We start from the raw sequence: 16,445 nt of genomic DNA, 5'->3' as shown, positions 1-16,445 counted from the left end.
AACAAAAATTGCATCCTGTTTTTTATCATCCTACAAGTTCCAAAAGCTATTCTAATGTGTTCTGGCTTACTGCAGCACTTTATACTATCACTGTCTCTGTAATAAATCAATGTATCTTTCCCTTGTCAGACTTGTCAGCCTGTGTCTGGAAGGCTGCCAAGTTCTTCAGTGTTGTGGTTCTGCTATGAATTCCCCCTTCCAGGCCCCTCTATGCACACTGCCTGTGTATTATTTAGATTAGAGCAGCTTCTCTCTTCTCTCTTATCTTTTACAAGCTGGATAAATCGTCCTCTGAGCTGGCTGGGCTTTCACATACTGAAGAATTACAGACAAGTGCAAAGCTGTTTGCAGGAGAAAAAAGAGCAGCCTGAAGCTTCAGTGCATGAGAACTGCAGGGAGAAAGAAACACACAAATGATCTCCTGAGATTCAAAAGGAAGGCTGTATACAGCCTGCTTGTGTATGGTTGTATTTTCTATGTGTGGACATACAGTACATCAACCTACTTCCTGTTTTGGTGGCCATTTTGTTTGTTTATCAACAAACTTTTTAAAACTGTTTTTAACCACTTTTAATGCGGCGAGCAGCGGCGAAATTGTGACAGAGGGTAATAGGAGATGTCCCCTAACGCACTGGTATGTTTACTTTTGTGCGATTTTAACAATACAGATTCTCTTTAAGACCAAGAAAATGCTCAGAATGCTTATGTACATACAAGTGGTTGATCTTCTCAACCACACCTTCAGGTCCTCAGTGGCATAACATGTCTAATGGCTAATCACTGGGTGATCACCAGACACAATAACTGCCCTGCTGTCACTATTACACTAACCAGCGCTGAAGACCGATATAAGAAATTTTAGATGTTTTTAATCCCAGTAATTGTTATACCTTGCTATGGCAACAATAAAATGTTTTTTGTATGTGCAACTTGAGACGGTTGTGAAATCCCTCCGGTTTTGCATACAGTAATCACCAATCACAACCTGGCTCCTGACAAATGGTTAGTTGCATAACTGTTGCATGTGATGGCTCTCCTTAATTGCTTGATTGATTGATTTACATTGGCAGAGTGTTTAGGGAGATCGCTAGTGATTTAAAGTGCTCCCTAAATGCTCAAAAACGCGCTCCAGTGGGTTCCAGGCCTCAATGTGAATCCTCTGTTCAGAGTTGCATACTGCATAGTCCCATCAAGCCAGCACCCATGTATAAATAATATATGATGACAGCAAACAGGGAAGCCACTAATATAAATCATCCCAGGTATGTGTCTACCAGGTAAGGCGACAGACACTTGGCCATGAACTGTTCTGAGCTAACCGGCTGTTTCCAAGCCATAAATTGTGGCTTCCCTGTTTGTTGTAGCCATACATTGTTTATACATGGGTGGCGACTTGATGGATGGAACAATGCACCTCTGAACATAGGATGTGCATTTATATCGCATTAGCCCCTTATATCATCACTGCATTCTATATTTGGGTTCTGAATAAAATAGCCCCTTGTATTGTCACCGCATTTTATGTTTGGATTCTGAATAAAATACAAGGGCATTTGAATCAGGATGATACCATTTATTGGCTTACTTAAAGGAAACCAAAGATCATGTATACTTATGGTTTTATACATACCTAGGGCTTCCTCTAGCCCAGGCATGGGCAAACTCGGCCCTCCAGCTGTTACGGAACTACAAGTCCCACAATGCATTTGCCTTTATGAGTCATGACTGTGGCTGTCAGACTCCTGCAAAGCTTAACAGCTGGAGGGCCAAGTTTGCCCATGCCTGCTCTAGCCCCATGAGCACAGATTGCTCCCACGCTGCCATCCTCTGCTGCCTCCAGCTCCGGTATCGGGTCCTCAGCCGCTGGAGAGATAAGTAGAGGGTGACTTCTCTTACGCAGACTGGCCACAACTGGCCAAATGAACAGGATCCGGCAGCGGAAGACTGCGACGTGGGAGTGATCCGTGCTCAAGGGGCTGGAGGAAGCCCCAGGTATGTATAAAACCGTAAGTATACATGACCTCTGGTAGACTTTAAAAGAATAAGAGTAAACTTTCGGCTGTGCATCATCAGACTTCAATCGTGTTTGCTTACAAGTAGGGATGATCAATGAGATGAGATCCAGGTTTAACTTGATTGGTCTCTTTTCAAACTGCATATATTTGCATGAAAATTAGCATAAACTTGAAAGAATTTGCATCTCTTTGATCATCCCTACCTGCAAGATGTTGGAACAGACAGCTATATACATGCAACATCAAAAGGGGATGCATAGAATTTTTTTGCAGGCATAAATGCTTGTCTTTAAAGCAGAACCGTGATAAAAACTAACTATAACAAGTAACTTGTCTATATAGCTTATCTAAAGTTTATATAGTTTACACAGCAAATCTAGCTGCAAACAGCTTCAACAGTATATGATTATTTCTTCCTGTGATACAATGAGGGTAGCCATGTTCTGTTTGTGATTATAACACACAGGCAAGCTGCTCTGCATCTCCACCCCTCAGCCTGTTAAAACTTCACTCACCTCTCCTCCCCTCTGCCTCTGAAATCTCTGGCTAGTAACACCTCCTGCCCAGACTGAGCTCCCATAAGCCCCTGCTACATGGGTCTGAGAGTGCCAAGGCACTGGAGAAGCTGTGGGCAAGACTTTAGTTTATAGGGACTTACAGTATTAAAACCAAACAAAAATAAAGGTATTGGGCTTCAGGAATACCCTATAAACTATATGAAAGGAACACAATTATGCAATGAGTAAACGTTTATCTCAGATCAACTTTAAGAGGCCTTAAATAAAACAGAACATCTAAATGGATTGAGAGAGGTTGTTAGCTGATTTATGACTAATAGATAAGACTCCTTGTTTACTCAATCCTCACACAATTGGGATTCAGACTGTCACAGAGGCATCATAAATTCTGATTTCACTAATTTTAGCTACAAGCAGAGTGCATTTGTCTAGGATGTGAAAGAGTTATGATATTACCTACAGTATCTTCAACCTCATGCCAATATAAAAAGTTTTTGTCCTTATTCAAGCCTTTGTCCACAGCTTTGAACCAATTTATGAATTTTGTCTTTGCTATTAATCTTTCTTTTGACGATTTGAAGCCACCCTTCAGGGCAGTGACACGAAGATCATTTAAGCTGTGTCCATTGGAACAAAAGTGTGTAGCAACTGAGAGATTAGATTTGGCATTGTTAATAGTGTACCTGTGTCCGTTTTTTCAGAAGACTTTCTGTAGAGAGTGACAGTCCTTTCTGCAAATTGCATATATTGTCTGTTTATGCTTTAGTGCATTGCTGTCCAACTTCATGAATGTGAAGGGCCAAGCTTCCAGGAATCTTGGTCTGGTGGGGTGGAGCAGCCATGTCCTGGCTTTGAGGACAGAGCCAAGCAGAGAGAAAGAGGTAGTCCTGCTAGAAGTAGTAAGAAGAGAGGGACTGATACAGCAAATAGGCTGGCCGCAGCAAGAGTTCTGTGTCCAAACATAGGGATCATGGATGCACCTCCCATCTTTGTAGTAAGGTGCAGAAATGGTCAGCCCCACTGCTGTCCGACGGTCAGGCTGCCAGTTGGACAGCACTGTTCTAGCGAACTGACCATTTCTGCATCTATCTACAAAGGTTATAGTGCATCCCAAATCCCTATGCTTCTGCACTGATGAGGCTTGGTGGCCTAGCAAAACCAGTAGGTTCCTTTAACCACCAGAAGGTTCGCCCAATCACGTTAGCAGAATTTCCCTATGAGTTTGCTGGTCGGGTGCCCTAAACTAGCATCATCATTTCTGGTTTGCAAAGAAATTTCATGCAAATGATAGGTTGGAAATGGGCCAATCAAAGTTCATTTTATTGGTCCAATCCCAAGCTACTTTATTTGTTTCTCTTTACCATAAGGCACTGTAGGCACGTGCCTACAGGCGCCTGATGATGGAAAGGCAGCTCACTCCGCTCCCCAAGTGCCCCCCTACTGCCTTACCTTTGCAAAGTCTCAAGCATAGTGTAAATGAGAGGTCACCCACTGGGGACTCGGTATTCCACTGATCAGATCTTTCTTCAGTCGGGGGCATCTCTAGCTACCTAATACTTAGGCCACCTTTAGCTACTTAATACTGAGGATAGCTCTGGTTGCATAATACAAACGGGCACCTAAAGCTATCTATGAGGGGCAAGGTAACTAAGGTAGAAGTAACAGCTGGGCCAGCCAGCACACTTGCAGTGCGGTTCAGCAGGTGTTTGTCGGTTCTTGGAGGGCGAAGTCTAGAGTGCCAGGACAATTGTGCCTATAGGCTCCTGTGATGTAAATCCGGGCCTGTTTAATCTCTAGGTTGGCTCACCAGCCCCCGGGGCTTAGGGGAGACTTTTGCATCTTGTATTGCTATGTTACTTGAACAAATAGCTGGACAAAATCACAAATCTTTTGACAGGTAAAATTATTTTAATTTTAAAGATAACTTGGAAGAGGGAAGCCGTAGATAGTCTGAAGGCTTCACAGTTTCATCTGGTGGCCACCATTCTAGCACTGGATCTCTCCAGGGCTTTTCAACTCAAGGGCAAAGATCCTCACACATTTTTGGCACAGATTAAAATAATTAATGGGACTGAATCCGGTAAGGCTTGGTTCATCTAATAGAACACATTTCTCAATTTCTCAGTCCATTGTAAACACTGGCATGGATATGGCCCTTGAGGAATAGCGTTGGACAGCCCAGCTCTAAGCATTTCCAACGAGTTTGTCAACTATAGAGTTTGAGTACGAGCTTCTTCGTACTGGGCATGTGCGAGTCTGCACATGTTGAGTAGAACAAAGCCTCTCATGCTTGGCTTTTTCCTCTATGCATGAGCCAGCTTTGTTCTACTGGGCATGTGCAGACAATATGCATGCCTAGTATAAAGAAATCCGTACTTGGATGGGAGCATGGCCACGAAGAAGAAGATGGTCTCGAAGAGGATCTGGGACACTTCTGGACCATCCAGAGGCTTCCCACTACTTAGGTTAGGATCTATTTTTGTTTCCTCACAGGTTTACTTTAACATTTTTTTGTTGTTGTCTGTTTCCTTCACCGATTTTCATTTGGTTCACTCAACATGACAAGGATGCGAGCAGACTCGTATCAGAGGGTGAGCGTAATGTACCAGAACCAGTAAGACAACTCCGGTCAATCACCTGCAGATGGGTGGCTGGTCCCCTGCGATTTGTTTTCATGATTGACTGCCTCTTATCAGACGGTCCCTTTATAAAGGTCATTGTCATCCGGCTCAGACATTCCTTTCATTGATCTGTTTAATGGGTTAAACGAAGGTGGTTGAAGCCTGTTTTTTTTAAAATGGATACTTGTAAGCAATCAGCAGCCAGTGAGACCTCTAAATATCCCTTCGCAGTAATGAACATTGATTAGGCGGAATGTAGCATTGCATGTCTCGCTTCCGACGTGGCGTTGAGGGTTAAACTTTCTACCGATATTCTCAGCTTCCAGGATGACCTTAGGAACAATAACGGAAGAGACATTTTCCATGAAATGAATGGAAAGTACATTTCTGGCTCATAGAATATTTACAGAGAGCCTTTTAGATCCAAAAGGTAATGTCAATCATCCGCCCTTCGGGGTTGGTAAATTCATCAACATTCCAGTTTTGAAAGAAAAAGTCAATAAATATTTGTTGTGCACAGAGTCTCATTTCTGATGTCAGCTTTATTTTTTACAGCCTTTGCCAGACTTGGGCTTATCTGCTCCATCGGTGTGGCATGTGTATCTAAAGCTCCATAGAAACGCTAGAGGAAACTTGGGCATGGTGGTCAATAAAGACCACCTCTGCCGAGAATCCAGCATTTGTAAAGTGGACTCTAACCCCTTTTGACTGCTTTCTGGTGGATCACTGCGGCCAAATGAAAGCCAAGAGCAGTGTTCTCCCCACCTACCCCGCCGGCAGTGAGACGTCACTCCTGTGATGCTCTGCCCCGCCCCCCCATAGAGCAGAAAGAATTGCTAAAGTACATATTGTCATGAAGAGTCGGAGTTGACCAAACAAAAGTCCCAGCGACGTTAACTACTATTCCCCCTCTAGGCCGCCATGGACTCGGGCGGAAAGATATAATTAAATGAAGCTGTTTTTTATCATAATTTGGGCTCCGACTTTTGATAGCTCCCAAATTACTGTCTGAGTTCCGCTACAGCTGTAATTCACATTACGGCCTATGGTGGTACACGGTGCACCCAAATTTCCCTGCACCGATTTGCGCTGTCTCGCTGTAATTTACCTTTTCCGGTTTTTTAGGCCAGCAGATATTAGACATAATTTCAGCAGAAAATCTTTTGGCCAATGCAGGTCTGAGCTTACAATCTTTGAAAAACTTTTTATAAATGCCCAAGTTCCGGCTAATTTATTTACCAGATTGTATAATGATAGCACATCGACAACACCAAAATACATTAGTAGATTATGTGGCTGATGGAAGTCGGACCATAAAGAGGAACTCCAATGAAAATAATGTGATAAAAAAGTGCTTCATTTTTACAATAAGGCCTGGAACACACCAGAGGAGTTTTTTCTGAGCGTTTTGAGTTTTTAAATCTGCTGCTAATGTTATCCTATGTGTCTGTGCACACTGGAGCAATGAGGTTTTGTAAAAAAAACCCATAGCATTACATTGGGAAGAGCTTTTAGAGGTTTCAAAAGCTCTTCCCAATGTAATGCTATGTTTTTTTTTACAAAACCTCATTGCTCCAGTGTGCACAGACACATAGGATAACATTAGCAGCAGATTTAAAAACTCAAAACGCTCAGAAAAACTCCACTGGTGTGTTCCAGGCCTAATTCTGTATAAATGCTTTAGTCAGTGTTTGCCCATTGTAAAATATTTCCTCTCCCTGATTAACATTCTGACATTTATCACATGGCGTCATTTTTACTGCTGGCAGGTGATGTCAGTGAAAAGAGATGCTGCTTGCTTTTTTGGCATTTGGAAACAGCTGTTGCTTCCCACAATGCAATAAGGCTCCCACATTGTGATGTCAGAACCATGGTCCTGACATCACACTGTGGGAGGGATTTAACCACAATATCAGCCATACAGAGCCCCCTGATGATCCATTTGTGAAAAAGAAAAGATTTATCACGGGAAAGGGGGTATCAGCTACTGATTGGGATGAAGTTCAATCCTTGGTTACGGTTTCTCTTTAAAGGAACACTATCAATGAATACATTTTTTTAATGGTGTATGTTGGGGCACAAGTTACCACAAGTACTAGGAGCAATTTCTTTCTTCACACAGCTCTGTCTCTGCTGTAAAATCATGTGTCAGTTTTAGATTTTTAAAAAAAGTGTCAGGCTCTGTAGGACTTAGCAGGGCTAGACCCAGGGGCGTAGCAATAGGGGGTGCAGAGGTAGCGACCGCACCGGGGCCCTTGGTCCAGAGGGGCCCCGAAGGGTCCACCCTCTATCACAGTATTAGCTCTCTATTGGTCCTGTGCTGGTAATAATCACTTCTATAGATGCTTTGAATAGTAGTAATCCTTAACACACTGTTCCCCATCCCCTTCTTGCACCTCTGACACTGTGGTTGTCCTTGGCAAGTTTTGGTGCGCTGTATCAATTGCTATGTATAAAGTTCTTGGGGGGGGGCCCATGTAAAACCTGCATCAGGGCCCACAGCTCCTTAGCTACACCACTGGCTAGACCATGTTCCTGCACAGGGGGTTGCTATCAACTCCCCAATGTATAGTTTATCATCTTGCTGAGTGAAAGAGAGGCACAGCAGTACATGTATGTTACACCTAGAAGACAGGGCTGCACATGGAATGGGAGGGGCACTATTGCACTCAGGATGGGAGAACCAACACACTTGGCCTAGGGGCAGAAAAAGTATAAATCCGGACTTCACTGAGCTCCCTGTCCACATTATCAAAGGATTATCTAAAATTCTAGTTTGATTCCTGGTGGCCCCAAACACCTCCAAGTATCTAAATACAAGAGATTAAAGAGAACCAGAGGTGGGGTTCTCACAACAGAATCCCCATACAGAGGCTGGCTCTGCCTATAGAGCCCAGCCTCTGTCGCTAATCAGATCCCCCCTAAAACCCCCCTGCGCTCAGCCAGACCCCATAAATTACAGCCGCGCTGCCGACACGCAGCGTGTCAGCAGCGGCTGTGTTTAGCTTCCTAACATCAGTCTCTGCTCTCCCCCGCCTCCTGTATCACTCCGGTCCCCGCCCACATCCCTTCCCTCCACGCTGATTGGAGGGAAGGGACGCGGGTGGGGACAGGAGCTCTGCAGGAGGCGGGGGGGGGGGGGGCGCGCCGAGACTGACGTTAGGAAGGTAAACACAGCCGCTGAGCGCAGGGGGGATTTAGGGGGGGATCTGATTAGTAACAGAGGCTGGGCTCGATAGGCAGAGCCAGCCTCTGTATGGGGATTTTGTTGTGAGAACCCCGCCTCGGGTTCTCTTTAAAGGGGCGCTCACATCTGTGGATACTGCTAATAACCTCCTCGGGGTGGAAAAAACAAGCTTGGAGCGGTTATCCCGAGCTGAACTTGTAGTAGCCGCTGGGAGGTCTATGCAGAGCAATGCGTGCAGCGGGCGTTTTAACTCACCTCCTAGAGGATCCCGACGTTGGCCGCCATTTTCCTTCCTCTCCTCCGAGGCTCTGCTTCCTCCTGGTGAGATTGCCGTCTGTCATCATGATTTCATGATCTCACTATAAGGTTACAGTGCCACCTGGAGGATGGAGGAAGAACTGCAGCACTGGAGGTGAGTGAGTGCTGGGGCTGCTACAGATCTCTCAGCCGTGTGATTTTTTTTTCAAGATTTTAGGGTCTAAAAGAATACTGAAAAATTGCACCACTTTTAGACCCTAAAATCTGGAAAGAATCAGACTGCCAAGGAGGTTAAGGCACTTTTCTATTAACCTGAGGAAGCGGGCCAGCACCTGTGAAACGCGTTGTCTTATAAGCATGGGTAAACACTTATTCTTACCTTTGTGGTTTGTCTCTCTAAGGAGGTACAGTTGTGTTCAAAATTATTCAATTGAGTGTTTTGGACAGTTTGACATTGATTTTGATCATTTCAGTCATCTTGTTTACCATTAAATCAAAGAGGCTTTTGTAAGTCAGACAAATATAACATAACATTTATAATGAAATAACCACAAATGTATTTTCTGTGCTCACATCATTATCAGTTTTATTCAACCCCCAAGTACCATTCATTCTTAGTACTTAGTACAACATCCTTTTCCAGTTACAACAGCTTTTAAACGTGAAGCATAGCTTGACACAAGTGTCTAGCAGCGATCTACGGGTATCTTAGCCCATTCTTCATGGGCAAAAGCCTCCAGTTCAGTCACATTCTTAGGTTTGTGCACTGCAACTGCTGTCTTTAAGTCCCACCAGACGTTCTCAATCGGATTTAAGTCTGGTGACTGCGATGGCCACTCCAAAATGTTCCAGCCTTTAATCTGCAACCATGCTCTAGTGGACTTGGAGGTATGCTTGGGATCATTGTCCTGTTGAAAGGTCCAACGTCTCCCAAGCCTCAGGTTTGTGACGGACTGCATCACATTTTCATCCAATATCTCCTGGCACTGAAGAGAATTCATGGTACCTTGCATACGCTGAAGCTTCCCTGTACCTGCAGAAGCAAAACAGCCACAAAGCATGATTGACCCCCCGCCATGCTTCACAGTAGGCAAGGTGTTCTTTTCTTCATAGGCCTTGTTCTTCCTCCTCTAAAAACAGCGTTGATCCATGGGCCCAAACAGTTCTAATTTTGTTTCATCATTCCACAGAACACTATCCCAAAACTATTGTGGTTTGTCCACGACTTTTGGCATATTGCAGTCGACTCTTCTTATTCTTTGGAGAGAGCAAGGGGTACCCCTGAGAGCTCTGGCATGGAGGCCTTAATTACGCAGTGTTCGCCTTATTGTCAGCATCTTCTTTCTTCCACAACCAGGTAGCGTTTCAAAACTGCCCTTTGCCTTGAATTTGCGAATGATGCTTCCTATGGTGTCTATTGGTATGTTTAACCTCTTTGCAATCTTCTTATAGCCATTACCCTTCCTGTGAAGAGAAATCACCTTGTCTCTTGTCTTCCTGGACCATTCTGGACCATTCTCTTGACTTTACCATGTTTGTAAACACACCAGTAAATGTTTAGAAGGAGCTGAGTATCACAGTCATTTTAAATCTGCCTAATTGGTGCTTATTATGCTTGATTGTTGCTCGTTAACATCCACAGGTGTTTTCAATACCTGTTTGAAAACACTTGAATGAACCTCTGTTCTCAAGAGTGGTAGTCTTTAAAGAGAACCAGAGACGAAGCACCCTCATGTATTTTATTACATTTATCAGTGGGAACATGACAGTAAACACCTACCCTGCTTTTAGTTTTATTCTTCTCAGTCTAATCTATCTGTTATCAACTGTGATAAGAATCCACCGACTATTCAGTCAAGGTTTGACCTGGAATCATTATAGCTGAGTCACTCTTCTGTGGAGTCTTTTCAAGCCCAAGCCTTCTCCCTCCTGGCTCAAATTTCATGCTTTGCATACTGAGAGCTGTGATGACATGGGAGGGGCTGCTGCTGCAGGAAAAATCTCTGTCTAACAGACAAGTGTGGCTGTGTGATCTGTGTGCTCTGTCTGTGCAGCCTGTCATTATTATCTACTGTATGCAGTTTCATTACTATGAGAGACACTTACTACAGGCCGCCACAAAGCATACCAGAATATGAAGTTGAAAGCACACAGATGAAAGCCTACAGCAGCCCTGCTTGTCTATAGTCTCATATAGCCTAGACAGCACATCCAGAACACCTCATAACCTGGAAGCAGAAGGAATATGAGCCGGCGGCCATATTGGATATTTCCTGGAGCAATAATGGATAAAAAGCACTCAAAAAGGCACAACAGAGTGGCGAAATTATCAGGTAGAGCATTTATTCTTTACAAGCTATCAACTGATATGTTTATTTTGTGTGAATCGTTCATCTCTGGTTCCCTTTAAGGGGGTTGAATAATTGTGTCAATGAAGAAATTACAAAAAAAAAACATTTAATACTGTATTACAAAAACAATTGATGTCATTTTAGCTGCATTTGGTTTTTTAAAAAGTCCTTGTAAGATTTCATTCTGAACACAAATACAAATGTACACTAAATTCCCTAAAACCCTTTACAGCATTGGGGGTTGAATAATTTTGAAAACAACTAAGATCTACTCCTAATACATATATATTGCTTGGTATTAGATATACAGGGCGCCTTCAACAGTAATTTTAGATTATCTAAAATTCTGTCTCTCTTTTGAGGAAGCAGAAGAACAGTGTAGCTTTATAGGGCTATGCTGTAAATTTCTAACTGGAATTACGTATCAGTGCCTAAAAACCTTTTAGTCTAAAAGTGATTAATTTCACAGTCCCCCCCCCCCCCCCCCCCCCCTCTTCCTTTCTATTCCTCTCTAAACCTATTTACTATTCTCCCAATCTGACTTCATGATTCTTTGCTCTCTGGGCCAGCTGCACCGAAAGAATGAAATCACTGCCTGGCATAATTCCACTGAAGCAATCTAATTGTTGTTCTATTAGGAGGGTAGGAATTCTACAGCCCTCATCAGGCAATTAGAAGCATATTGATGAAAATCTCTGTGGCTAGCCCCACACCTAATGTAATATTGTGATTACATTAAGCAACCCAGCCTAAAACACAAAACAGCTCTATAGGAAAATGTCACTTACAGCACTTTGTGCAACTTCTGACTCTTCTGCTAAATATCACACTTTACGTCCACTTTTCCTCCATAAGGCCTCGTTTCCATGTTCGCACTGCGGGCAGGCAGCTGTTCTCCTGATGCATACATTTAAATAAGGGCACCAGGAAGAAAAGGGGCACAGGGTGAAGCCGAAAATGTAAAACATTCTCTATGTTTTTTTATCATTTATTCATCTTTATCTGAGTTAGAATAATAAATATGTTATTAAAAAAAGGACGCAGGTTGAAGGCAAAATTGCAAAATATCATCTATAACATTGAAAACAATGAAATATTTACAGTCGTAATAAGGATAGTTCAACATTGCCTAACCCTAAAACCCGCTCCAGTGCTGCCTAGCCCTAAAGCCCCCCTTGGTGGTGCCTAACCAGTGAATTAGCTAAGGAGCTCTGGGCCCCGATGCAAGTTTTATATGGGGCCCCCCTAGCACTCTATACATAACAATTGATACGGCGCACCAAAACCTGCCAATGGCAACCACAATGTCAGAAGTGCAAGAAGGGGGTGGGGAACAGCTTAATGATTACTACTATTCAAAGAAGTGATTACTATGAGCACAGGACCAATAGAGAGCTAATACTACAGTTGAGGAAGGGCCCTTCTGGCCCAAGGGCCCCTATGTAGTCGCTACCTCTGCACCCCCTATTGCTACGCCCCTGTGCCTAACCCTAAAGCCCCCCTTCCTGATGCCTAACCTTAAGACCCCCCTTCCTGACGCCTAACCCTAAAACCCAGCACGGGCAGCACGGGCACTCGCCTTGCAACTTTGGGTCCCTGGGTTCAAATCCCAGCCAGGTCAACATCTGCAAGGAGTTTGTACGTTCTCCCTGTGTCTGTGTGGGTTTCCTCCAGGTACTCCAGTTTCTTCCCACATCCCAAAAAAACATACTGTACAGATAAGGTAATTGGCTTCCCCCTAAATTGGCCCTAGACTACAATACATACACTACACAATACATACATAGACATGCGATTATGGGAGGGATTAGATTGTGAACCCCTCAGAGGGACAGTTAAGTGACAAGACAATATACTCTGTACAGGGCTGCGGAAGATGTCGGCGCTATATAAATACTAAATAATAATATTAACCCCCCTTCCTGATGCCTAACCCTAAAACCTTCCTTCCTGACATTTAACCCTAAGACTCCTTCCTTCCTGACACCTAACCTCAAAACCCCCTCCTTCCGCCACAAATAATATTATAAAAAAAAAGATCGTTTTCTAAGACAATACATTTCAAAACCATAATTTACGAAATGATAACTCTCAAAACAAATTTCAAAGCGATCATTTTCAAAATTTGGTTGGACGGGCCCAGCACCTGTTATTTATCGGGCGCCCAAATGTCTGCTTTTAGTGCCCAATAGCAGATATTTTGTATTTGTGCCTAGGTAGTTTGTGGGAAGGGGGGGGGATTAGGGTTAGGCATCATGTAGGACGTTTGTGTGTAGGGGGAGTTTAGGGTTAGGCCTCAGGCAGGAAGTTTTGCAGGGGAGCTTAAGGCTAGGCTTCAGGTAAGAAGTTTGTGAGGGTGGAGGGGTTAATAGGCATCACGTAGGAAGTCTGTGTGGGGGTTAGGCGTCACATAGGAAATTTGTGCAGGGGGGGGTGGGGTTAGGCATCAGGTAGGCATCAGGTAGGAAGTTTGTGTGGGTGGAAAGTCAGGGTTAGGCCTCAGGCAGGAAGTTTGTTCTGGGTGAGGTTAGGGTTAGGCGTCAGATAGGAGGCTTATGCGGGGGGGGGGGGGGGGGGGGGCACTGTAAGGGTTAGGTGTCAGGTAGAAAGGTGATGCAGGGGGGATGGTTTGGATTAGGACCTGAGGCGAGGGTTCTGTGTGAAAGTAGGCTCAGGTTTAGCCATAGTAAAATACCAGTATTAAAGTGAATAGGAACCGCATTTTAAAAAAAGAGAAGCAAATACTTACCTAAGGAGAGGGAAGGCTCTGGGTCATATAGAGCTTTCCGTCTCCTCTCTCGGTGCCCTCTATCCCGTGCTGCCCCCCCACGTTTCAGAGCGTGCTTGCGCAGGCGCAGTACAGGGCCGCCCTTCTTCAGGAGCACTCGGGCTCCCTGAAGACTTCTGGAGCCTCCTTCGGCCGGATAAAGCAGTATTTGACTAATTTAGTCAAATACTGCTACCGGGCGAGCCAGCACTGGAACGAGGGGACCAGGAGAGGAGCCGAAAGGCTCTATAGGACCCAGAGCTTTCCCTCTACTTGGGTAAGTATCTGTCTCATTTTTTTAAATGCAGTTCCCATTCACTTTAACCACCCTGGTGTTCTGTTTAAATTGCCAGGGTGGCAGCGGCGGCGGCAGGGTTTTTTTTTCGCCATTTTTTTTTTTCCATGCTGCCAACTGAAAGTTGGCAGCATGAAAGGCCACTAGAGGGGGCACATGGTGCGCCCTTCTGATCGCTGTCGGCGATCACAAGTAACAAGATATCCTGCAAAGAGCGGGATTTCTTGTCAGGCTTACCCCGTCACCATGGCGACGATCGGGATGACGTCATGGACGTCAGCCGACGTCAGACACCTCCGATCCAGCCCTTTGCGCTGCCTGAAAGTGATTGGTCCAGGCAGCGCAGGGCTCTGGCGGGGGGGGCCCTCTTCGATCGCAGGTGAGCGGCGGCAATCGAAGACCACACGCAGCTAGCAAAGTGCTAGCTGCGTGGCGCACGTTATTTGGAGGAAATCGGCCCAGCAGGGCCAGAGATATCAGCCTTGGCGGCTATGGACGAGCTGAGCTCGTCCATACTGCCAAGAAGGTTAAGTACTAATATTTTACTGTCGGGCTTACTGTGTGCCCAAATTTCCATGTGCCTTTTTCGATGGGGGCTGCACCTGGAAGAGAAGGAGCCACAAAAAAGATGACATAGGGGGCGGGGCCCAAAAATATATAAATCAGCCTTGTTTTCTTTACATACAAGAAGATGATTGAAGCGGCACGTGTCTTAGAGATCTCTCAAAATGAGTCCATTCGGTAATTAAATTGTCCTTTGCACATCGAACTACAGTCGCCTGTAGGCTTCAGGCTTTCAATATTTTGAGCCTCATTTCCCTTTAAACAGGCGCAGTAATTAACGTGGAGGATAGCGCCGTATATCCCAAGTAACGTTATACTCCGGCCATTAGCACACCCACAACGAGACGCCCCCCAAGCCGTTTGTATCCCCACTCCAGACATCCGAGCTAAAAGCAATAAAGTCCGGCCGTCGTTATTACAACTGTGTGGAAGTAGTTTAATAGTTAGACATGATTGCGATAAACACATTAATGGGAGTAATATGAGATAAGGAAAGATCATTACAAGCAATTTATGCCATCAATATAATGAGTTTTTTGTTGTTTGTTTGCTTAACATGCCAAACACAATTCGGAGATCTGTATGATGGGTGAGATTATGATCTTACAAAAAAAATCAATCTAGCAACACAGAGGAGAACGTGCCTTTCCACTAAACACTCGCTAAGTCCTACTGTTTCTTTTTCTCTGTTGTTACAGATTACCCAGCAAGCTCCTGGTGAACAAGAACTCCAAGGAGTGTGTAAGGGGGCTACAAACGACCAAAAAGCCTTAAAGCACACCCGAGGTCAAAATAAACGAATGCAATAAACAATTGTATCTATCCTCCTTCTCCTAAAAAAAATGACTTTTTAAGATATTCCACTGTTTTATTTTATATTGAAATCTACTTTTTAAGTTTTTTTTTATTTAAATTTTATATAGTAAATAAAGAGAATACTGTTTCAGGCATTTGCCATCTTGATTACCTCTGACTGAAACCAATACTGATGTAATTTCCTCCCTTACTTTTTTTGTTTCCTTTTAGAATCTGCACTGTCATAGCTAGCTTGCTTTTTAAACACATGAAAGCACAGCATAGATCGTATTTCAGCTTCACACTGAACTGCCCTCAGCCGATCAGTGAGGAGCAGGAATATGGGAGGGGAGATGACAAGCTTCCCTCTCCTCGGCAATATACCAAATTGAGCCAGTCTAACTGAGATAAGATTTATTACAGCAATAACATTTGTAAATAGATTGGAGTGCTTGCAATGCAGGGTCAGGTTGCAGGCTGCATATTAAACATAGAGCAGTGCATAAATAGAATTTGAATTGGTGGCTGACAATCCCTCTTTAAAACAGAAGATATTTGTGATTATTCAGATTGGAGTGAGCATATGATATCTCCCACGATGCATCACTGCAGAATATGCAAATCAACCTTTGTTGTCCCTGAAAGCTAGCCCTTTACACACTCCTAAGAGATCTGGTTCACCATGAGCTTGCTGGGTAGTCTAAAACTCTGGGTGCTTCAAGTCCTACCCCATAGAGCCATATTAATCCATGCCATGCACTGATGAGGACCAACCAGTCTGAAACAGTCTGTCTGCATGTTGGATTATTGTGGATCTGTACAGTTATAAATATGACACATCATTGCATTCCAGCAGTTCTGGAGGTGTGGTTAGCTTAGAGGGACAACAAAGGATGATTTGCATATTTAGCAGTGATGCATTGTGGGAGACATCCTATTCTCACTCCAATCTGAATAATCGCCAATACCTTCTGTTTTAAGCAGGAACATGTTTGTTTTTCTCTGTTGAAGAGCTTGTCGTCATGTTCAGTATTTGTACTATTATCATTTTATGTGCTTTTGGGGGGCTCTGGA

At 44.0% G+C, this 16,445-nt stretch overlaps 1 protein-coding gene across 1 annotated transcript in view; it reads left to right on the top strand.

Annotated features, from left to right (window-relative positions):
* The window catches only part of PCDH1 (protocadherin 1), a 352,375-nt gene extending 336,977 nt beyond the window's left edge, over positions 1-15,398 (top strand). Inside the window, exon 5 of the mRNA XM_068278113.1 lies at positions 15,275-15,398. Within this exon, the coding sequence (XP_068134214.1) occupies positions 15,275-15,297 (23 nt within the window). The 3' untranslated portion in view covers positions 15,298-15,398. The remainder of the gene's footprint in view (positions 1-15,274) is intronic.
* Positions 15,399-16,445: the final 1,047 nt, after the last annotated feature.

This window comes from Hyperolius riggenbachi, chromosome 3, assembly GCF_040937935.1.
Source record: "Hyperolius riggenbachi isolate aHypRig1 chromosome 3, aHypRig1.pri, whole genome shotgun sequence".
Taxonomy (NCBI): domain Eukaryota; kingdom Metazoa; phylum Chordata; class Amphibia; order Anura; family Hyperoliidae; genus Hyperolius; species Hyperolius riggenbachi.
This window is presented reverse-complemented; position numbering and strand designations above follow the sequence as displayed.